Here is a 22613-nt window from a genome sequence, read left to right as displayed (position 1 = left end):
TGTGTCCTCCTCTCCTCAGTGGAACCCTCTCTGTGTCCTCCTCTCCTCAGTGGAACCCTCTCTGTGTCCTCCTCTCCTCTCCTCAGTGGAACCCTCTCTGTGTCCTCCTCTCCTCAGTGGAACCCTCTCTGTGTCCTCGACTCCTCTCCTCAGTGGAACCCTCTCTGTGTCCTCCTCTCCTCTCCTCAGTGGAACCCTCTCTGTGTCCTCGACTCCTCTCCTCAGTGGAACCCTCTCTGTGTCCTCCTCTCCTCAGTGGAACCCTCTCTGTGTCCTCCTCTCCTCAGTGGAACCCTCTCTGTGTCCTCCTCTCCTCTCCTCAGTGGAACCCTCTCTGTGTCCTCCTCTCCTCTCCTCAGTGGAACCCTCTCTGTGTCCTCGACTCCTCTCCTCAGTGGAACCCTCTCTGTGTCCTCCTCTCCTCTCCTCAGTGGAACCCTCTCTGTGTCCTCCTCTCCTCAGTAGAACCCTCTGTGTGTCCTCCTCTCCTCAGTGGAACCCTCTCTGTGTCCTCCTCCTCTCCTCAGTGGAACCCTCTCTGTGTCCTCCTCTCCTCAGTGGAACCCTCTCTGTGTCCCTGACTCCTCTCCTCAGTGGAACCCTCTCTGTGTCCCTGACTCCTCTCCTCAGTGGAACCCTCTCTGTGTCCTCCTCTCCTCAGTGGAACCCTCTCTGTGTCCCTGACTCCTCTCCTCAGTAGAACCCTCTCTGTGTCCTCGACTCCTCTCCTCAGTGGAACCCTCTCTGTGTCCTCCTCTCCTCTCCTCAGTGGAACCCTCTCTGTGTCCTCCTCTCCTCTCCTCAGTGGAACCCTCTCTGTGTCCTCCTCTCCTCTCCTCAGTGGAACCCTCTCTGTGTCCTCCTCTCCTCTCCTCAGTGGAACCCTCTCTGTGTCCTCGACTCCTCTCCTCAGTGGAACCCTCTCTGTGTCCTCGACTCCTCTCCTCAGTGGAACCCTCTCTGTGTCCTCCTCTCCTCAGTGGAACCCTCTGTGTGTCCTCCTCTCCTCAGTGGAACCCTCTCTGTGTCCTCCTCTCCTCAGTGGAACCCTCTCTGTGTCCTCCTCTCCTCTCCTCAGTGGAACCCTCTCTGTGTCCTCCTCTCCTCTCCTCAGTGGAACCCTCTCTGTGTCCTCCTCTCCTCTCCTCAGTGGAACCCTCTCTGTGTCCTCGACTCCTCTCCTCAGTGGAACCCTCTCTGTGTCCTCCTCTCCTCTCCTCAGTGGAACCCTCTCTGTGTCCTCCTCTCCTCTCCTCAGTGGAACCCTCTCTGTGTCCTCCTCTCCTCTCCTCAGTGGAACCCTCTCTGTGTCCTCGACTCCTCTCCTCAGTGGAACCCTCTCTGTGTCCTCGACTCCTCTCCTCAGTGGAACCCTCTCTGTGTCCTCGTCATAACGGCCATTTTGTTGTACAGATTCATTAAATTAGGGGAAATCAGCCTTGTTTTAATTATTTTAATCATTAAGTCCTATTGAATACTTTATTAGATGACAACAGATGTACAGTATTTAACTGTTTCCTATTATTACAGTGATAGGAAATTGTTTAGCATCACAGAATCGCTGTTTTGTAGAATTGCAAAAGGAAAGAAAACAACAATTTTGACTTGTGTCAGTGTGTTCGACACATTTGCAGCTTTCTGAATTTGTCTGGTAGAAGAAGCGAACGTTGTTTCAACTTTTCTTCGTCCAAACCTTCACACTGTTATTCAATCAATCATCACACAGCAACTCCCCAAGTGTGAGTTCAACCCTGAGAACTGAAGTGACGGAGTGTTTGAGACCTTTTACCGTTTTGTGCGTCTGTCTTTGAAATCATTGAACTCCTTTAAGTAATTCAACAGTCCAAATTTCGGAAAGTGATTCCCTCCGGTGGATAAAGCAGCAACATTTCGTAGAGCTCAGAGGTCAGAGGTTAGAGTTCATGCCGACCCAGTGTCTGATCAGCTGGTGGGCGATAGTCTGTCTGGGCGGGACGGTGAAGGCTGGAGACGCTGCTCTGAACATGGAGTCAATCACCTGAACACAACACGGAGGTCAAAGTTCTTAACAAACCAAACAGACTGAATACAAAGTCAGGGACCTGGAAAACCATCATCATCATCACTATTTTTAATTTTCCCAGGTTAGTTATGAACCTTCAAACTCAAATTATCATTATTATTATTATTGTTACAACCGTTGTTATCAGTAGAAATAGTTCTGGTTGTACCTGTTGCCGCGGGAACCACCGGGCCTCCTCGATCTCATTCTGGTCCACTGTGATGTCGGTCGACATGGCGACAGCGAGGCAGCCGATCATGAGGTTGGAGGGCATCGGCCACGGCTGACAGGAGACGTACTGCACCGGTCCAACCTTCACGCCGCTCTCCTCCTCCACCTCCCTCCTCACCGCCGCCTCCATCGTCTCCCCTGCTCCCAGAACATGAGGAGGGAGGTGTGTGTGTGTGTTAGTTAGTTACTTACTGATTTACGTACTTAACGTACTTACTTAACAGTCACTTGCATACTCACTTTCGTACTTACTTACATACGTACGTACTCAGTTACGTACTTACTTACGTACTTAAGGTACTTACTTATATATGTACTTACTTACTCACTTCCGTAATGATTTACGTACTTATGGTAGTTACTTACGTACTTATGTACTAACTTGCCTATGTACTTACTTACTAAACATACTAAATGTACTTACTTACATACTCACTTTCGTACTTACTTGATTACTTACATACGTACTTACTTACGCACTTAAGGTACGTATTTACTTACATATATACTTACTTAACGTCCTAACGTACGTACTTACAGTACTAACTTACTTAATGACGTACTTACAGTACGTACTTACTTAACTTACTTAATGACGTACTTACAGTACTAACTTACTTAACTTACTTAATGACGTACTTACAGTACGTACTTACAGTACTAACTTACTTAACTTACTTACAGTACGTACTTACCAGGCTCTACGAACCCTGCCAGACAGGAGAACAACCCAGCCGGGAAGATCTTCTTCCTTCCCAGTAAACACTGGTTTCCATCAGGGTGGATCACCAGCATGATGACCACTGGGTCTGAACACACACACACACACACACACACACACACACACACACAGAGGACATTAGCTTATATTCATGTTTTACCACAGGTTTATCACTACAGCCTCGAGTTACAACTAATGTTTCAATCTCCTGAAGTTTACCTAACAAGGTTTAATAATTTTTTAATACGTGTACAGTATATCTTAACTGTTTAACAGGTATAAGTCTGGTTAACTAGTTATAGTTTTTTCAGTTAATCGATCAGTGGACTGGTCTCTGAAATGTCAGAACGGTGAAAAATACGCTTTACACCAATTTCAGTTGTCTGGCTTCTACACTGCAGCATTAATAGACTTGATTGAGAGCAGACAGGGAACGAGGGCGGCGCTTCGTACCGATTCGTGGGTAGCAGGTGTTGTGAACCCCCTGCAGGCTCCTGCAGGCAGAGTTCAGGCAGCTCCTCTTGTGTCCTGCCTCCTCCAGCTTGGTGCTGCTCCCGCACGTCGGACAGAAGCTGTAGCGGCTGTGCCAGGCCAACACCGAGCGGGCCTGAGCCACCACACCTGGACGACCCAGAGAGGAAACAAAGTGGGCTAACGATCCAGTTCTAGTCGAGATACAAGAGTAAACGGCCTCTTCCTCACCGGCCTCTTCCTCGCTCAGTTTCAGCAGGTCCCTGTTGGGCGCCTTCGGGAAGGAGCAGTTCTTCTCTCTGCAGCGTTTGAGAAGTTCGGCTGCATCTTCATCTGTGCCGACGGCAAACCAAGCTGGAGGCTCCTGAACACCCTCCTTGGTCTGAGAAGGGGAGGAAGAGGAGGGTTTTTTCCTCCTCTCCACTCCCAGGAAGACGAGCACAGTCGCAGGTTTCTGGAGAAGATCTTGAACGGCCTCGAATCTGAACCGACACAGTTTGTTTTCACCCTGTTGGAGTTGGAATCACATTCAGTCAAATGAAAACGTTGTGTAAATTAGTCGCTGGCTGCAGACTAAAAACAAGTCTGCAGTTTTCTGTTCTTTGGTTTCCTTTTCACTTAACGTGGTGACTGAATTCTGGTGGCAACAATTGAAACTAACTGTTTACAAGTAAAATTTCCTCATCAATCACATACGAGCCTGATTCTTTATGCAGATGACACTCTACTTTATTAAAGGAGTGACAAACACGTTTGTGTTTGTTAAGTCGTATGGAGAACACACGGTAGCCTTCGTACCAAGATTGATTAACATAATGCTGAACCAAATTTCAAGTATGAGCTCCAACTGGAAACCAGAGAGACACAATGGATCTTTTACTCTTCTACCTTTAGATGGACATGTTGTTCGCTCTCTTGTTCAGAGTAGCTTTATTCTGGTTTTGTTTTTAGGGAAAACACAAGGAGGTAAGTGTGGCCAAGCATTTGATTTGATCTGAGATGCTGATGCTATGCTGATGCTAGTACATCATCCAGTAAGAGCAAGATCAGTCTCGTTTAGCAACATTTGCCTCCAGACACCTACCCCTGTACTGTCGTCCTGAGGGCTGGTGACCATGGGGCTGAGTTTGGAGAAGATCAAGTAGACGGTGTCTGCGTCGCTCTGTTTGGCCTCCAGCCACGCCTTGTCCGTCCTCTTCGCGCTCAGCCGGTCCAGCGTCTCTCTGCCGAAGTAGTTTTCCTGCTGGCCTAGGTCGCAGCCGGGCAGGACTCTCTGGCAGCCGTCATCCGTCCGGCTCAGCAGGTTGGAGACGTGTTTGTGGCCCCAGAACTTGGCGATGTCGTAGGCGGTCTGTGCCGAACCGTTCACGGAGAACTTGTCACAGCTTGAAGATGGAAGACGGGAAAAGAGGTTAGAGACTTCAGGGGTCAATCAATCCAAGCGTGAAGGTCAGGTTTTGTTTCTGAAAGAGGCTTTTCTACTGTTTCCCTCAATAGCTTGTAATAGAGTTTCATATTAAAACTGATATGATATATAACAGGGGTCACTTAAAAAATGATCAGCTTCTCTGCAGCTCTACGGAAATTTCAGTTGTTGTTTAGCTTCTGTTAACCCATTGTTTTAGCCTTCTTTCAGTTCTTACTTTAGCCTCTTCTCGCCCATAGTTTTAGCCTTCTTATAACCAATGACTTTAGCTCTTGTTTGGCCGCTAGTGGCTAAAAACTGATTACTGCGGCTTTAAATTATTACTTTTTGAAATATTGATTTCAAATAATGTTCATTACAAATGAGGCAAAAATTATTTAACTGTTGTGATACAAAAAAAAAAAATAGTGTGTACCCATTTGACAGCAGCGCCTCCACCACATGAAAGTGTCCGTTGCGAGCGGCGAGCATCAGCGCCGTCCAGCCGTTGTTTCCCGTCTGGTTGATGAGCGAGGGGCCGTGGGTCAGCAGCGTGGACACCTGGGTCAGGTCTCCTCTGGACGCAGCGTCCAGGAACTTCTCCACCGCCTCCTCCTGTGCACTAACCTGAAAGTTCATCGTTCTGCTGCCTGCTCACCAGGGACCGACCTCGGGTTCATCCAACAACGACAAATGTTTTTTAGCAAAGTAATGAAGGTAAAATAAAATAGTTGTTTGAATTATATTAGGCAGTTGGAGTAACGGTGCTTATGTTGGCTATGTAGCAATAGCACAAACTTGTTTATAACTCATTTACATAACTACAATTTGTTCAGTGCATAGTAATAGAGTATTTTTTATACAGTGTAGTATTAATACTCCTCCTTTCCTTTCTCGTCTCTCATTGGCGCAAACAACTGCCAATCAACCGTGGGGCTGAGCTGTAACAACACTGTGTTACGAAACGTTACTATCGTGAAAACACGCACGTTGCGGGGTTTTAACGCTTCTGTCACGACGCGTGTGAAGATCCGCAGCGTCACGTGGCCGGTTCCCCGTGACGTCGTTATTAAACGGACGGAACTGGTGAAGCACCTGAGATGAGTCACATTTAAACTGCTCCGAACCTACTTCCGGTCTCTGTCTGGACATCGGACCGCTACGTCACAAACTCGCTCCTTTAATTCGTGACTAAGATTCTTTGAAGACGTAAATGTCTCACCTCGTGTCCAGCTCCAGTCTGTCCTCCTCTGTCTGTCTGTCCTCTTCTGTCTGTCTGTCTGTCCTCTTCTGTCTGTCCTCTTCTGTCTGTCGCTCCGTCTGTTGGATCGACGAGATGCGTTCAAGAGCAACAACGACGCTCGCCCACAACCGTGTGCTGCCTTCAATGTCCCTCGTACTGTAGAGTATTTCCGACACTTTTAATATTTCCCTTTTTATCCTTTTTTTTACATAAACGATAACAGGTTTGGGTGATAATGACACAATGTTGGATGATTATTGATTTACTCACTCAGTTTATAGCTGCGTAAAGTTTCATCCAAGAACGTAAAAAAAACCCTCAACAACAAATAATTTGTATTATATATATTGTAAATTATCACGAGGCTTATGTGCTAAACATTTTTCTTTGAAACTAGTTTATTTAAAAAAACTACTTAAGAGCCAGAGAAGATCAAATTAAAATAAAGACACGGCCTCAGCAGAAACATGTGGTTTAGTTAATGTTTTAATGAAACAATATACAGAGAGATACACAGTGAAAACAAATAACCAACACGCACCTGAAATCATAAACTTTTTATCATTTCAAATATTATTATTACATATCAAATGAATGTTTGACTAGTTACCACAGAATAAACAGCCTGTTATAGTTACAGAGAAAAGAGTACAACAGTTCCCGATACCAATATGTCGGCTGATATATATGTTAAAAAGATTGGCAATGAATTTGGCTTCATGTTTTACACTTTAACCAGAAACTCTTATTATAAACAACCATAAATAAAAAGAAAACACAAATACAACACAATATATAAAACTTGAATTAAGATAATTAACTTTTTTCTTCTTTTGACGTAAAATCCACTTAATTTCTTCATGGTTTGTTCTGTGAAATTACAGTTTTCATATCAACAAACATAAACAAAGACACCGACACGTCTGCGAAAGGTTCATATTCCCTTTCTTTTATGGGCCAACCGATCAATCTGTCGGTTTTAGTTTGAATCTGTGACTCAAAACTTGTATGATAATAACAGACAGACATACGTGTGTGTGTGTGTGTGTGTGTGTGTTAGGAGTAGAAGGTGAGGACACTCTGGTGGTTCCCCCGGACCAGCAGCAGAGGTGGAACGTCTCTGGTCAGAGTTTCCATCCAGCACATGTAGAGGGCACTCGACACCGTGCCCTTCCTCGCCAACGGCAAGCTCCTGTATAAGGAGGAGGAGGGTGAAGAGGGTGAAGAAGAAGAGGAGGAGGAAGAGAAGGAGGAAGAAGAGGAAGAAGAAGAAGAGGAGGAGGAGTAGGAAGAACAAGAAGTAGAGGACAAAGGAGAGGAAGAGAAGGAGGAAGAAGAAAATGAAGAAGAGGAGGAGGAGGAAGAAGAAGAGGAGGATGCAGAGGATGAGGAGGGTGTGAGGAAGAGGAGGAAGAGGAAGAAGAAGATGAGGAGGAGGAGGAATAGGAGGAGGCGGAAGAAGAGGAGGAGGAGGAGGAGATGGACGAAGAGGAGTAGGAAGTAGAAGAAGAGGAAGATAATAATCCTTATTATCAAAAATATCCAGATGTGACAGTGAACATGTTTAAACTTTCTCATCCTGCAGCTGCTGAAGAGAAGAAGAAGATGAAAAGACGTTTGTATCTTTGTACAGTCAAAATCAGGTCAGAGGTCGAGGTGAACCTATCACAGGGATCAGGACCAGAGGAGCTGTCGACCAATGATCAACGAGACACCGTAACTGTTCTGTCGTCAGGAGGTTCTTACATGACAATGAGTTTGGCGCTGCTGGAGTGTTCCTTCAGCAGCTCGTTCAGTCGGATCTGACGGTTGCTCTGAAACACACACACACACACACACACACACACACACACTGTAATGATTGACAGCTCTGACATGGCCGAACGACTTTATCAGAGTGGACACACAGCAGTATCCGGGCAGACCTTGGCCCTGTAGAGCTCCAGCTCGTTGTCGGTGATCCTCCACGGCTCCTGGGCCTTCAGCCGCTCGGCCGCCTCCTGCTCCATGTCGTCCTCCTTCAGCCGGTACGGCTCGATCAGCTCCTTGAAACTCAGCTTACTGCGAAAAAAACAGCAGAGTCGTCAGAGAAAACCTTTAAAGTTTCCTTCCAGTCACGTTTTGAAGTATATAAAAATAATGTGCTACGCCTAATATTTAGTTTGACATTGTTTAACCCCAAAAAAGTTTTTAAAAAACCCTCTGAAATGTGTTTGGAAACATCCACTCTCTCTTCCTCATTGAGAAATTCTGAGACTATGAATATTCATGATATGCAAATAACACAGGCCCCGCCCACCTCAGCCGCTCACGCTAGGTTGACCGGTGGAAGAATGTGATCAACAAAATGATGGCTAGAGGCAACATCACCAACTGCTAATGATAATCCTAACTGTCTGCTGACACACTTGCCATCCTCTCGTGGATGCTAACTGCTAATGCTAACGCTAACTGTCTGCTGACACACCTGCCGTCCTCTCGTGGGTGCTAACTGCTAATGCTAACGCTAACTGTCTGCTGACACACCTGCCGTCCTCTTGTGGGTGCTAACTGCTAACGCTAACTGTCTGCTGACACACTTGCTGTCCTCTCATGATGCTAAATGCTAACGCTAACTGCCTGCTGACACACCTGCCATCCTCTCGTGATTCATATCGACATAAGTGTCATATTCGACAGCGATTGGTTTTCTGTATTTGTGACGAACCAAATCTCGCTTGAACAGGATTCGTTTGAATTTCAAATTGCAGAGTGAAACACAGAAGTGGTCGTACTTGTGTTTCTTGGGTTTGGTGTTGATGTCTCCGAGGACGTTGATGTCTGAGTAGTCGATCCTGAACCTGCTGAGCAGCGTCGCCATCCTGACGGGACAATCACAGATATGTAGGGTAAAAAAAACAAAACTCTGTTGGTTTAGTTTCAATCTCTTCACCTAAACGCTTGTTTTACAGTGTAACTGCGGTGAGGTTGTGTTTTGTGTGTGTTGGTCGCCTCACACTCGGCGGTCGTGGTCGATGCGGTTGATCTTCCCGCCGATGAAGACGCGGATCCTGCAGTCGCCCCACTTGCTCCTGTTGGTCAGCAGGTACGGAATCAACAGAGTCAGACCTGCAACAAACACCAGCTGTTAGTTCCGAACGTGTTTTTATCCTTTTGTTGTTAAAACTTTACATTATCACACCATAAATCCACAAATCTCTTTGCTCGAAGACATCCAATCCAATCGACTTGGCGGGCATGGACTGATTTGCTTAAATGTTTTTACCAAAGAGAGGTCTCAGTCACCATGGTAACAGGTGATCACCATTTTGGGAAACAGCAAATCATGACATTTTGAGTCATATCTTCACAAATACTTGACGTCAAAAATATATGTCCGTTTGTCTCCTTTCGCCACATATTTTCTGCTCATTTTCCTGTTACAGATGATTCATTCAGCTTGGTTAGATGTAAGAGATAAAAGAGACTTGCCTCCGTCATCAAACAGCCACCAGACGTCGATGGTTCCTTTGCCCTGTTTCTTCTTGAACTGCTGACTGGACTCTAACAGCCGCTGGTCAGCGAGGCTCAGAGGAGATTTGGTCTCGGCTGCAGGTCACAACAAGAAGAAAACATGACGCGACACGGACTAAGGTTAAACAAACCCTTGGACATTCATTCTCCGTCTCCTCCGCTGTCAGATGTGAAGATGGATATAACAACTCTTCTTCCCTTCCTGCCCTTCGTTACCTCTCATGATGAGCGGACTGCTCTGACTGCTGGTGGTTTTCGACGGACAGGAGTCCGAGTCCGAGTCTTTGGCCGGACTAACAGTGACCAGCACCTGCTGCTTGGTGTCGACTGGCGTCTTCTCGTGGGGCGACAGCAGATCGTCTGCAGGGGGGACGAAGGACAGATCAGGTACAGGCAGGAGGAGGAAGACGCACTGATGCACATTGTGGAAAGACGTTTCAGCTTTTATTCCTCATCATATATGTATCAGACGACAGTTTACTCCACTAGCTTGCTCTTTGTCAGCACGTTGGACATTCGGTGGTTCTAGTTAAACTAAAAACTCTTACTAGTCTCTCTTTTGCAGCAACTAATGGCACTTTTGTCCAACTAGTTCCAACGTCTGGACCGTACTAGTAACATTTAAGTCTCAATAGTTAACTAGTGAGCTGCAAAAGCTCTAACATGTGAACTACTCAAGCAGTGGTGAAAAAGTCTCAGGATGGCAACACCAAAACCAAAAGCCATAACTGAATTTCAGGAATGTAGTTTATTTTGGAGTTTTGGATTTGAGTTTTTGAGAGTTGGATTTTTTCTTTAAAGACTGTAAGTCAGTTTTTTTGTTAACTTAGTTATTCAATTTATATAACTTTTTCCCTCCTCACCTGCATTTGGGTCATGCTCTTTTATTGGTTTGAATGAATATTACAACTAGTGCTGACAAAGAGCGAACCACTGGAGTAAACTGATGTCTGATAGCAAGGATAAGGAATAAATGCTGAAACGGCTTTCCATAGCTCACACAGAAAAAGATCTGGGCACCTTGTCCGTGGATGTGAGAGACGTCGAGTCCGTCCTGCAGTCGCAGGATCACGACTCCAAACTGCAGGTCGAAGGCGTCGCTGGAATATGAAGCGGAGGAAATCAGGTTTGTGGACATCATGTACATGTGTCTATAGATTCTATAAATAATACGTCAGTTGTCCGTGGCTCCTCCCTCACTGTATAGTGTTGATGTAAATCTCCACGTCTCTCATGTCTCCGTCGCTCCAGTTGTTCTTGAAGCCCATCACCAGCGTGTTTGGCTTCAGTCGACCCAAACCGACGGCCTGAGGATCGGGAGAGACGACACGGTCACACAGTATCTTATTTACATGTTTTAAATCATCTGCAGTAGAATCAAAGGTTCAGAAGAAGAGAGAACATGGTGGAAAACAATTTCATGGGTATTTATAGATAATAATCACTTGTGGATTTAGTTTCAAAAGGAAAAGTTTGGAGTAATTTGGTTCATGGGTCATCAGTAAAACAAGTACCTGTAAAAAAGGAAAATGAAAGAGCAGCAGTGAAAACCTGTTTCCACTCTCAGACCGAGATGATTTTTAATAAGCGGAGGGCGAGTTCTACCCGTTGGTACCTGCAGGAGGAACTGCGTCCCGTGCCGCAGGTTGTCGGAGAACACCGGCGTGTAAAAGGCCTTGATGCGTTTCTCCTGCAGCCAGCGCTGACAGCGGACGTGGTCCAGGGACAGCTCCTTGAAGTTGGGCCGACGGGACGTCTGCGGGCGGACGACGGCCATTTAAGTAAAGTTTGTGCCATATATATATATATATATATATATATATATATATACGTGTCATATAAATAAAGCTTTTACGTACAGTCTTGACGTGACCGCAGACCAGGAGACCAACGTTCTTGGTGTAAGACTGAACCAGGTGAAGCAGAGCAGGACGAGAGTTGGGATAACCCGTCAGCACCAGACACTGCGGCCTGGAAACATGGAGTTTAATCGTTTAGGACATTTTGTAAAACATTAAACCAACAATCCAACCAACAGTCATTTTTTTGCTTGGTAGAAATCCCCAGGTTTTTTTTATATTTGTCAAACCAGGGACATTTTAGTCAAATGTTTTTTAAGCCCAAATTTGTTTCCTCTGGAATTTAAAGATTTGGATCCAAAAACATAACAATTCCTGGTTTTCTGAGGAATTTATTATATCATGATAAAAAAATGTAAGTTTACCAGGTTGTCTTCTTTTAAAAACCCTGCAAAGCTTACGAGATACTTGTACGGTGTCGTTCCTCTCTTAGTTACGACGAAGGTTTCTGCCTGACACTTGATCGACACCATCGGTTCTTACAGGTCGGAGGCCACAAGCTTGAATCTAACCAACGAGCTGACCTGAAGTTCTTCACGTGGTCCTCGACGCCGGTGAGGTTCAGACTGTGAGTCAGAGCCTGGTTGTACATCAGCGCCTGAGTGGACGAGCCCCAGTTCACATCTACGGGAAAACAAACGAGAGGAACAAGGCGATGATGTTCATTGTTTATGAAGTGGAATATCTCGGCGTGAGTTTGAGCGACGGTTTCCAACTTTTGGGGTCCTGAGGCTCTCGGCTGCATGGCGCTTGGTGCCCGGTGTTAGATAGCGTCCCTGGACTTACGGCCTTTACACAACAAGGCTGTGATGAAGTAATGACGCGAAAACCGGTGTTGTATCAAGAGTGAAAGGTAGTTTTGTTCAGAAGGAATCGGGGAATTCGACGGATCGTTGGTTTGCCAGGTTTAAAAATGCTCTGCTGAATGGGCGGGGTCAAAACAGGACAGAGATATTAAATAAACTAAATTATTGTGATATTCTCTGTGATATTTAAACACAGAAGTCTGGACCTTTTGGGGTTGGTGTTATTTGGGCAGTGAGTATCTAGTGGCCATCGCAGGAACTGCACTGTAGTCCACTTAGTTGTTGTTAGGGTCAGGGTCTGTTGGCGTCTGTTGTCAGCAGCTGTAAAAAAAAAAAAAAAAAGAAGTGCGACTCCACGTCGTTGTTACCGGGTTTGTGGTAGCTGACGTAGATGTAGAGCGCGAGGACGATGAGCAGCGTGACCAGAGCCGCCCACCAGTTGATGACGAACATCACCACGCAGCACAGGATCGCCCCCGCCAGGGACACCCACATGTTGTAGTACTTGAAGCTGGGGCGCCACCCTGTGGCGAGAGACAGGGACGTCACAAGATGGAGCCACGTTAGCAGGATCACAAAACATCACAAGGAGGAGGAATGTTTTATGAATGATGGCGACTGCTGAATGCAGCAGGAATACACATTTGAAGACGGAACTAAATCAATGAAGAAAAGTTTTGCAAATATTTGCCAAAGTCAAAACTGGGCGTGAGAGTAAGGTAGAGACTTCAGATGCAGAAATCTAATAAGCCATGGTACTTTAACGTTACCCTTCACAATATCTCTATAGCTCAATCACGACTTTTATTTACAGGTTGACAATTCGCACAACGTCTGACACACTCTGAGCTTATCCTCAACAGAATCTATAAATAACCAGAAGGACGGTCTGAGACTCCAGAACTCCGCCAAGGCCAATGTCAAACAACATGAGCCAGACTTCAGAGAAATAAAGTCAAATCTGCCCCCAAAGAGGCGGCTGTGGCTCAGGAGGCCGGTGGTTCGATCTCCAACCCGCGTTCCAATGTGTCCTTGGGCGAGACGCTTCACCCTAAATTTCCTCTGACTGTTGTAACAGAACCAGAAGTGTGTGAATGATGTGTGAACAAATTCATTTTGAAACTGTGAAACATTATTTCTACTTTAAGTGAAGCTCCAGCTTTGCAAATATATTTTTTCCAGATTAAGTTTTTTCTACTATACAACCTACACTTCAAACATTGATGGTAAACTTGGACGAGGTATAACCTTGGATTTTATTAAGATACATCCGTCTGGAAACTCTTTGACTCCATTCTGCCTGAGTGTAAAGGTACCATACCAATGAACTCTAACATACATCGGATGAAATGTTAAATCTACAACAATAATAACCTCTGAGTCAAGTATAATACCACAAGTGTGAAGGTAACTCATCATGAGAATGTCACATATCAAAGACATTTACCTGGAGAGTTGGCCAGGGAGGCATGGAAGACGGAGAAGTTGATGAGGGCGTAGGAAGCCAGGAAGAAGTTGGAGATTATTGGAGCGATTATGTTCAACTGCGCTAGAAATGCAACGACAGAAAGATTCAGAGATTCAACTGTCTGGTCTACAGTTCTTTAAGTCTGTATGTAGGTGGAGCAGCAGTGAGCAGCCAACCAATGAGGATGAAGGCGAGGCCGATGCAGAAGGTCAGGACGTATCCACGGAGAGGCTCGTTGTTCTTCCCGTAACCCTTCGCAAAAACACCCAGACCTGGGTAGATTTTGTCTTTACAAAGAGCCTGGAATCAAAAGGGGGTATATCCAAAAATGTATTCGTTTGTTCATTTCGAGAGAGAAATCTCACATTAGAACTTTGGTTTTGGGGTAAAACATTTTCAGGAAGTGTTGGATCGGGTCGTTCCCGGATGGATGGGGATGAAAATACAGGCCTGTGCCAGATCTGCTCAACCATAATGTAGAGAGTAAAGTTTTGTTCTTTGATCTTAAAAGTTGTAGTTTGACAGAAACTGAATCCACTTCCTCTGGCGGTAATCAAGTTTTAACTTACTTCACTTTTATCTGTCTTGCTTTTGGTCATTTGCTGTTGTGGAGCTTTCAGTTGAAGTTGACCTGGTTGTTTTTTTTTTAAAGCACTTTACAGACTCCTCGTCCATTTTTGTTTAAAAATGTGAACAGAAAATTAATTTGTGATCTCTGGAATCAACTTTTTATGTTTTTTGCCAACAGCTGTTGAACAGTCGGTCTCATCGGTGACATGTTCAATTTGTTGTTTTCATTATAAAGTAAGATGGAACTTTCTGGTTTCTCACCTGGAAGACTTTGGGTGCGCTGACCAACGACGCCAGAGCCGACGACAGAGTGGCCGAGAAGATCCCTGCGGTGATCAGAGGCCCGAAGCCCGACACCAGACCCATCACCTGGACGACAACCAACACACAAGTCTCGTCTCAGGTAGGTTCACATTTACTCAGACTGCTGGTGTTCATTAAAGCTCTACGGCTCCGTCAACACTAATGTTTTCATTCGAGTAGCATGTTGTAAATCCATCTCTGTCCAGACGAGCGTTGTAGCTCTGTATCAGAGAAGTTACAAATGAGTAAATTAGTAAACCTGCCACATAAACACAAGGGAACTATAAATAATGTAATATACAATGTCAACAGGATGGGACACAGTTTATGACTTAATCTACTTTTCTGTTGGATTTAGATTTGGAATAAAACAAGAGCAAAGTGTTTCTGTCTGACGAGACTGGGCAGCATGTCAGAGATATCAGTGTCAGTGTGTGTGTGTGTGTGTGTGTGTGTGTGTGTGTGTGTGTGTGTAGGTGGATGTTGTCAATGCTCTCATTCAGCTCCGTCTGGAACCAGCGAGAACCTTGTGACTCGAAACAACAGTCACTATTATCACTGCTGCACTTTGTTTGGGAACAGCTTTGACGTGTACACACACACACACACACACACACACACACACACACAGGGTCAGTGCATCATAGTTCACGACCACCCCATTCTTCTCCTTCTTCTTCGTTTATGTCAACAATCGAAATGATCTCAATATTTCCTGGACACCAGCCGTGGGGTTACCTGGAAGTCGTTCATCAGGCCGTACTGGCAACCGCCCTCCCTGCAGATGGAGAAGTCGTAGCCCAGCGTGCAGGCGGCGTCCGTGCAGTTCACCGTGTCGCTCACCGTGTCGTTGTGGTCGCCGGTCGCATCTCTCACAATGCAGGATCCTGCAGAAGGAGAACTCTGACTGTTTGAAAAAGTTTAACCCTCACAGTTAAAACTCATGTACAGTTTTCTCGCCCGGCCGAGCCGAGCAGGCGGTAACTGAAACTGAGACATGTACACAACTATTGTAATTACTTTTAGGATGAAACTATACATTACGTCTTGTCAGAGACAAGATTTAAAGATGACTCAGGGAAAGGTTCTAGTTGACCAGCGTTAACATGAAAGTTGTGTAGAGATTGTGCAGGACGTTAACCTGCAGAGATAGCGACAGCTATATAGGTGAGTCCCGTGACGAGGATGGCCAGCAGGGTTCCTTTGGGGATCGCTGACTGAGGGTCCTGAAGTTAGAAACAGGATGAGAGTCATTGTAAATTAATGGTATATAAATATTTTTTTAGTAGTAATACGCTCTGAAACTTCTGTCTGTGACCTAGACTCATGTAGCAACCTGTCAGCATATATAATCATTTCGCTCTTCTAACCAATCAGAGAAAGGCCAAATTAATAACCTCAATTGAGGCAACCTGCCATGGACTCATTTGTCATCCCGGAATTTTATAATGAACCATAATTTCAGTATTTTGCGACGTTTCGTTGTAGAGCTGTGTGCAGCGCTCTTTTCCTCTCTCACTCTCTCTCTACACCAGCAGAAATCCCGCCACCTCGGTGGATCAACAAACATCTTAAAACATCCCTCGGCCTCTGTTGCACATGAGAGCAAACTGTTGCTCTGCTCCTGAGGCCCTTCAGGTTGCGTTAGTTGCTCCGGATTAAGGCGATTGTGTTGGATATAAGATGTGAAAGCTGAACTTACAGTGAGGTCTCCCGAGATGTTGGCTCCAGCCAGTATCCCAGTGGCTGCTGGGAAGAAGATGGCGAACACAGAAAAGAACGTCTCCTCCTCTCTGAAGTCTGGACCCAGGTTCTCTATGAAGATGGCCGCTGAAGGAGAAAGGAGACGAAACATCATTTAAATTATATTGAAGGAGAAAAGTAAGATTGACTGGGATATAAAACATAAACAAAGGGAATGATTCTCATAACAGTGCAGACGTACTGTTGTAGCCGAAAAATCCTTTGGGCTCTTTGCTGTCTGTTGGTATGAAGCTTCCTATGAAGTAGTTGGCGATGGCTCCCAGCAGGATGACCAGGAGGACAATCTGAGCCTGATGGACGCAGCAACAGGAGGATGGAAAAAGAAAGAGATGGGGAGTCGCTCTGGCTCAAACAAGTGAGTTCTTTTCAGATCAAATTGTTTGATTATAACCTTCAAACACTGACTCCACAAACATCTCAATATTTCGGTGATTCCAGAAAGGAAGGAACATGACGATGCGTGAAGATTGTAAACTGATCATAGTTTTCACATACTCCCGACTTCCGATCTAAATGCGTTCCAGTGCATCTCCTTTGATGCCGGCAGAAAACTGGTGTTTGTTTGGCCTCTGAACATCAGAAGTACTGATGACCTACATTAGCGACCACAGCTCCATCAGTGAGGGGATACATATATGTCTTGCTCATTCAAATAGCCACACACTTCAAAATGATCTATGATAAATGGGTGACGAGCTAGTTTGCTACAATATAATGTAGGATGACATTATGCCACCATATTACTGTGACCTCAATTCGACCTACTCGTTCTACAAGGATGTTGTCCGAGTTTGCGATTTGGAATCCCGACTTTAAAGTCCGTTCCATTGCACTTTTCCGAGTCTGAGGTAGTTTTTTCCCCGAGTTCCAAGTACAATGGAACACAGCATTACACCCTGGCTGATGTCTGATTGGGTCATATCAGGACATTTGAACAAGGGTATCAACAAGTCTAGAAATTATCACCCTCTCCAGTTCAGTTTTCTAGCTTTGCAGAGGATTGAGGAACATGTCCTGTACCTTGGCTTCCCACTCCATCCCCGCCACAGAAATTCCCAGCAGAAGGATGACGGTCAGAGTCCCGACGATACGAATGTCGTTCAGTTCGTCAGTCATCAGGGCGTCGACATCCTGCAACCAACGACCACAGCGGGAGCAAGAGTCAGAATCAGAGTTAGTGCTTCGTAAGACGAACAGTTTGAGTAATACACCGGAAAATTTCTCACGTTAAGCATCTCGACGACTGTCTCGGCAAAGCCTACGACGTACATGGCCACAGCCACGGCGTTGGCGAAGGCGAAGATCAGACCGATGGAGCCTCCAAACTCTGGACCCAGACTCCTGGAGATTAGGTAGTACGCCCCCCCTGGACAGAAGGAACACACACAGTTTCATCATGAGTCGCTGGTGAGCAGGAAGAAAGTGGTTCAACAAGGGACAGTCCTGTCGTCATCACCTACATGGGCTATGTTTCCCTGTACTTGACTTTGTAGACGGGCGTGTGTCTGACGTCGGTGTGTTGACATTCGGCGGGAAGACTTTCCGGGATTTTTTTGTTTGGTTTCTGCTTCTTTTTGTTCTTCTATGACACCTTGCTGCCTCAACTTCCTGTTACTGGTCCGAAAGTCCGAAACATCCAAAGAGTTGTTTTCACGCTGCTAGCAAACCGAACCATAGTTCACTTTGATCTGGACCCAGACCGACTCTTTTGTTATATTGGTCCATTGGTCCGATGAACCATTCACACCTGCAATTTTGGTTCGGACCAAACTGAAAAGTTCGAAGGTCCGGACCAATCAAGGAAGGTGTGAAGGCGCATGTGTTGGTAAATTAATATATGGACCCATTGGAAGGGTTGTAACAACTTTTCTTCTAATATCTTCACTGAACCTGGAGTTATCAGATATGTTTGATTTTCAAACCAAACGAATGTCAGTTGGTTATTAAACATAAATATCTAACATATTAAACAACAAAAAACCCCATTGTGATCTTCTGGCTGACCCTGACTCTCCTCACTCATCAGGTAACATTTTTCCAGAATCAAAGCTCATGTACAGTTTCTATCTCACCTCCTCGTACGAAGCCATTGGTTGCTATAGCAGAGGTGGACAGACCAGTGATGGTGGTGACCACAGTCGCCATCAGGATGATCGCTATGGTCAAACCTGGTGCACGTGGATACATGAAAACAAACCAGAGGAGGGAAATTATGACAGGGACCCTGGACCCCCACTCCTGAGGTCAAAGTTCAATGTGATTTATTTGTACCTACCGATTCCGGCCTGTCCGACAATCCAGGACATTCTGATGAAGAGCATCACGCCCCATATGTTCAGCATGCAGCGGATCTGCAGTACAACACACAAACACATGGTTCATCCTACAGGGACCAGCCTGGGTCCTCAGATGGGAGGTGAGTCCCACTTCTTGATCAAAGACACTTATTTCATCAGGCTGATATTTACAGAATCATAATCTGTAGCTCATGATGTAATTATTCATTTGTCTCATATTGTTTCACCATCTGTCTGAAACCCTCTGTTTTATCTCTTGGTCCACCTTCCAAAAAAATCGTCTCATCCTTTACCCAGAGGCTTCCTGATCAGCTGTAAACACCTCAGCATCTATGGTAACAATGGTCTTGGTTCTAACCACATTAATTGAAAGAATTAAATATGGGGATTCATTTCTCGATTAATCGATTCGTTGTTTGGTCCATAAAATCCCCCAGAAAGCATCACGTGACACTGACCAGGACTCCTTTCACCCAACCGAACTTGATGGTTCCTCCCTTGGCCTCCTTCGCCGCCAACGCCGCCGCCGCCTGCTCAGCGGCCGACGGCTCGTCTCCATTGGCCAGACCGTCTTCAAACGGCTCCTGGCGAGACGGAAGCAGGTGAGCAAGTTATTAAGAGACATCAGAGGCTTTATTGTAATTGAACATGTACATTTTGATTGGTAGCTCTCGGAGACACCAGCAGAAATATAAAGACAAGATAAGTCAGAAAAATTTAAAGAACATATACAAAACTAAAAGAAAAATATATACATTAATACCTTAAAAGAGATTGGCGAGAGTTATTTGAAGTTTGCTATAGATAAATGATTTCATCTTTGAGGTCTGGTGATTTATCTCCATGAAATGAGGGAAATCGTTCGATTCTCTGAATGACGTGTTTAAAAGAGCAGAAACGTCATCGTGCTGCAACAGTTCGTGTACAATGTGCGTCTATGTCGCAGTAGCATGTGTGAGGAGGAGGAGGAGGAGGAGGAAGAGGCCACAGTGTGTGTGTGTGTGTGTGTGTGTGTGTGTGCGCTCAGGTGGGAGTGACAGGAATGTTCTCTGATTCAGATGATGTGACGATTCTGAAACCGCGATACAAACTTCCACGATCTCATATCGTGACTCCTCCTCGTCCCGCCGCAGGTACAGGAGGGAAATGAGTCAAATAACTTTTCATATCACAATTATCTAATCTATCTAATCTATATCTATACCTATTTTACAAAACTAGTCGTCTTCCGATGTTGTCATGTGACTCTTTTGGTCCAACATGTTCATATAATCAAAACCTTCAAAATTGTAGTTTAGTGTTATTTTCTCACTTTCTCACTCATCTGAACTATGAAGATTAATATTTTAGGTGAAGAAACTATCTAATACTTCATGGACATGTTGAAAAGCAGGGTTTGTAGGATACTTGTTTCGGTTTATTCTAAAAGTTATAACAGCTGTAATATTCCAATGGAACCTGCTGCTTTTGCTGTGAACTGGTTTTAGCTGATAAAAGTAATACAACTTTTCTTCTTCTTTTGTTTTACTTTGTCGAGTTCGTCGTGCAGCTCCGACAGCGACGGTCTGCTCAGCTTCTCCCCCAAAGGCGCAGCCGTCTGCCGGTAGAACTCGATGTTGGGCACCGCGTCGATGGTGTTGTGACCGAACGTCCTCTGGTAGTAGGTGTTGGAGTGGTCCGACACGTGCGTGTGTCCCGTGCCCGTCGAGTGCAGACTGACCGAGTCGCTCTTCGCCGTGTCCGGCTCGTGGAAGACGTCGGGCGGGAGCCCGATGTCCATGGCGCTGCCCAGCGCGCCCAGATCCGCGAAGCCCACCACCCGGAACCGACCCTTGGACTCGTCGGACGGCTTGGACCCGTCGGTGGGGCCCGGAGCGGGGCCCGGAGCGGGGCCCGGAGCGGGGCCCGGAGCGGGGCCCGGGGACGCGGAGGACTCCGCCACCGTGTCCACCTGGAAGCGGCTCTGAGCGGAGGAGCCGCCGCTCTTCAGGGACGGTTTCTGACCCGACATGAAGAACCACTGACGCTCCGAGACACGAACGGTTTAACGTGGAATGAACACGAGCTCCAGAAGCGCGGGGACGTCCCGGCAGCGGCACGGCAGCATGTAGTACCGAGCGGGCCGGAGAGAGTCACAGAGAGTCTGGAGGATTCTTGGCACTGGATGCGCCAGGACGCACGGCGACGATGACCTGTGCGTAATTGTGCGTAAAGGACACACCGACTCGACGTTCTCTCTCTCCGTCCGTCCACGAGTTGGCGGGAGTGTCGTCCCCCTCTGACTCAATCGGTTAATTGTCATCGCTCTGTTTCTCTCTCTCCTCCTCCTCCTCCTCTCCCCGGACTCCCGAGACATCCCAGCGTGTCGGGGACGACGAGGAGGAGGAGGAGATGAAAGGATGGATCGGTGTCCATTACGCACGCAGCTTTGGCACGCGCCCTGACGCGTCCACGTCTGAGCTCAAGCACAAGAAAAGACATTTGTCATCACTGTGTCACGCGCACACAGGAAATGACATGCGAAGGAGGCGAGAGAGTGTGTGTGTGAGCATGTTGTGTGTGTGTGTGTGTGTGTGTGTGCGTGCGTCATTAGCATGGCGAACAACAGCTGCTCTCTCTGTCAAACGTCTTGACGCTGAAGTGAAACACTGGACAATAAAAACCCTCGTCACATTCATTCTTCTGCTCACGTGACGAGGTCACAATAAAGTATCATTCAGAGACCTGCGCGTGAGGTATCAGAAAACTGTATATAATGATTCAGCTGAGAACATGATGAGACAAGTTCATTATCTGATTTCACAATGGAATTGATTGAATTTGAAAAAATATATATTTTTTGAAGTGCTCAAATTCTACTTCTCATTAAATAAGTGATACATTAAATAATGTAGGTAAATTACATTTCATTTATTAGCCATTTACAAAAGTTTTCCAGTAAAGCAAAAAGCATAAATGAAAACATATCAACACAGTTACAGTCACAGTACTAATACAAATGTAAACGTTGCCTGGCAACGACTGAGGTGCTGTGTGAAAGGTGAAAGTTGTCCAACGCTTTAACATCTGCAGTGACGTCAGTCCGCTGCTGCTCACCTGGTGCCGGACGGACACTGACACCCGGTGGCGGACATGAGAACTGCAGCACCAGGGGCCAAGACAAGCGATTTGGGAGAAAGATATTCCCAAGTAGGAACAATTGTAATATTGTGTAGTAACATGTTTCTACTCAGTATCAATTTTCTTTTTTTTCTTTTTCAGCCAGAAAAGTTTTCAGATTGAAAAGATTCTCAGATTAAAAATGTTTCATATTTTTATAGATATTTATTAACAGTCGTGTTTCCAGTGTGTTCCTACTTCCTGCAGCTTCAGCCATGTTTGTTGACTGTCGTCGCCTTAGAAACCCTCCCACCCCCGCCCCAGTGCATCGTGGGTATTGGGTAGAGTTACAAAAGAGACTTTGGGTTGGAACTTAGTTCTACTTTAGATTTAGTCGCACTTTTTTTTTTTTAAGATTTAAATAATCTTTTACGAAAAAAAAGCTCTAAAAAAAACTTTGAACGAAGACCAGCGACTTTTCTTCAAAGATTTTCTCTTCACCACAAATTAATTTTTCATCGCTGGATGATTATCTCGACGTAGAGAAACTGATCGTCGACTCGGTCAAGGAAACGCTTCCGTCTCCTCATTGGTCCAAGCGCTTTTCGTCAGCCGCCATTTTTTCCCCGCCCGGTAGCGTTCGCTTGAGTGATGTCGTCTGCGTCATTATTTATCCTCTGAATCTTTTTCCATTGCAAGTCGCATTCACTTTCTATAGAAATATATTGTTATTCTATTTGTCCCAAGCGTTTAAAAATACATTCAAGATTTTTTGCCACACTTTTCATGCAAAAATGTAAAAACAGAAACGTCTGGATGGAA

General features: G+C 45.6%; 2 protein-coding genes and 1 long non-coding RNA gene across 4 annotated transcripts; 1 reads left to right on the top strand and 2 right to left on the bottom strand.

The window, feature by feature from the left end:
- Positions 1–1439: 1439 nt before the first annotated feature.
- Positions 1440–6248, bottom strand: nudt12 (nudix (nucleoside diphosphate linked moiety X)-type motif 12). The gene is made up of 8 exons (XM_035640946.2): positions 6092–6248; positions 5306–5538; positions 4549–4849; positions 3696–3972; positions 3447–3614; positions 2968–3081; positions 2211–2410; positions 1440–2017 (listed from the first exon to the last, which is right to left on the bottom strand). The coding sequence occupies exons 2-8, from the start codon at positions 5506–5508 to the stop codon at positions 1907–1909; spliced, it is 1374 nt and encodes a 457-aa protein (XP_035496839.1). The 5' UTR covers positions 5509–5538; positions 6092–6248; the 3' UTR covers positions 1440–1906.
- Positions 6249–6580: 332 nt separating this feature from the next.
- On the bottom strand, positions 6581–21154 carry LOC118314347 (solute carrier family 12 member 2). The gene is made up of 26 exons (XM_035640740.2): positions 20221–21154; positions 19151–19276; positions 18671–18746; positions 18468–18563; positions 17622–17761; positions 17416–17526; positions 16577–16685; positions 16334–16461; positions 15773–15857; positions 15370–15518; positions 14590–14697; positions 13935–14058; positions 13738–13839; positions 12659–12814; positions 12009–12108; positions 11485–11596; positions 11241–11381; positions 10826–10932; positions 10646–10725; positions 9842–9985; positions 9584–9700; positions 9109–9220; positions 8887–8973; positions 8038–8173; positions 7859–7926; positions 6581–7304 (listed from the first exon to the last, which is right to left on the bottom strand). The coding sequence occupies exons 1-26, from the start codon at positions 20701–20703 to the stop codon at positions 7169–7171; spliced, it is 3333 nt and encodes a 1110-aa protein (XP_035496633.2). The 5' UTR covers positions 20704–21154; the 3' UTR covers positions 6581–7168.
- LOC124849706 lies at positions 8646–20376 on the top strand. Of its 2 annotated transcripts, XR_007030144.1 has the most exons (10): positions 8646–8995; positions 9064–9197; positions 9538–10012; positions 10621–10751; positions 14564–14731; positions 18697–18811; positions 18990–19027; positions 19130–19294; positions 19751–19825; positions 20242–20376. It is a non-coding gene; the product is annotated as an uncharacterized LOC124849706 (long non-coding RNA). The 2 variants fall into 2 exon arrangements; XR_007030145.1 differs by lacking the exons at positions 14564–14731; positions 18697–18811; positions 18990–19027; ... (1 more) ...; positions 19751–19825; positions 20242–20376 and adding an exon at positions 10877–11017.
- Positions 21155–22613: the final 1459 nt, after the last annotated feature.

The sequence above is a fragment of the Scophthalmus maximus genome, chromosome 19 (assembly GCF_022379125.1).
Source record: "Scophthalmus maximus strain ysfricsl-2021 chromosome 19, ASM2237912v1, whole genome shotgun sequence".
NCBI classification, from domain to species: domain Eukaryota; kingdom Metazoa; phylum Chordata; class Actinopteri; order Pleuronectiformes; family Scophthalmidae; genus Scophthalmus; species Scophthalmus maximus.
Note: the sequence above shows the minus strand (reverse complement) of the source record. Positions and strands in the feature narration are given on the sequence as shown.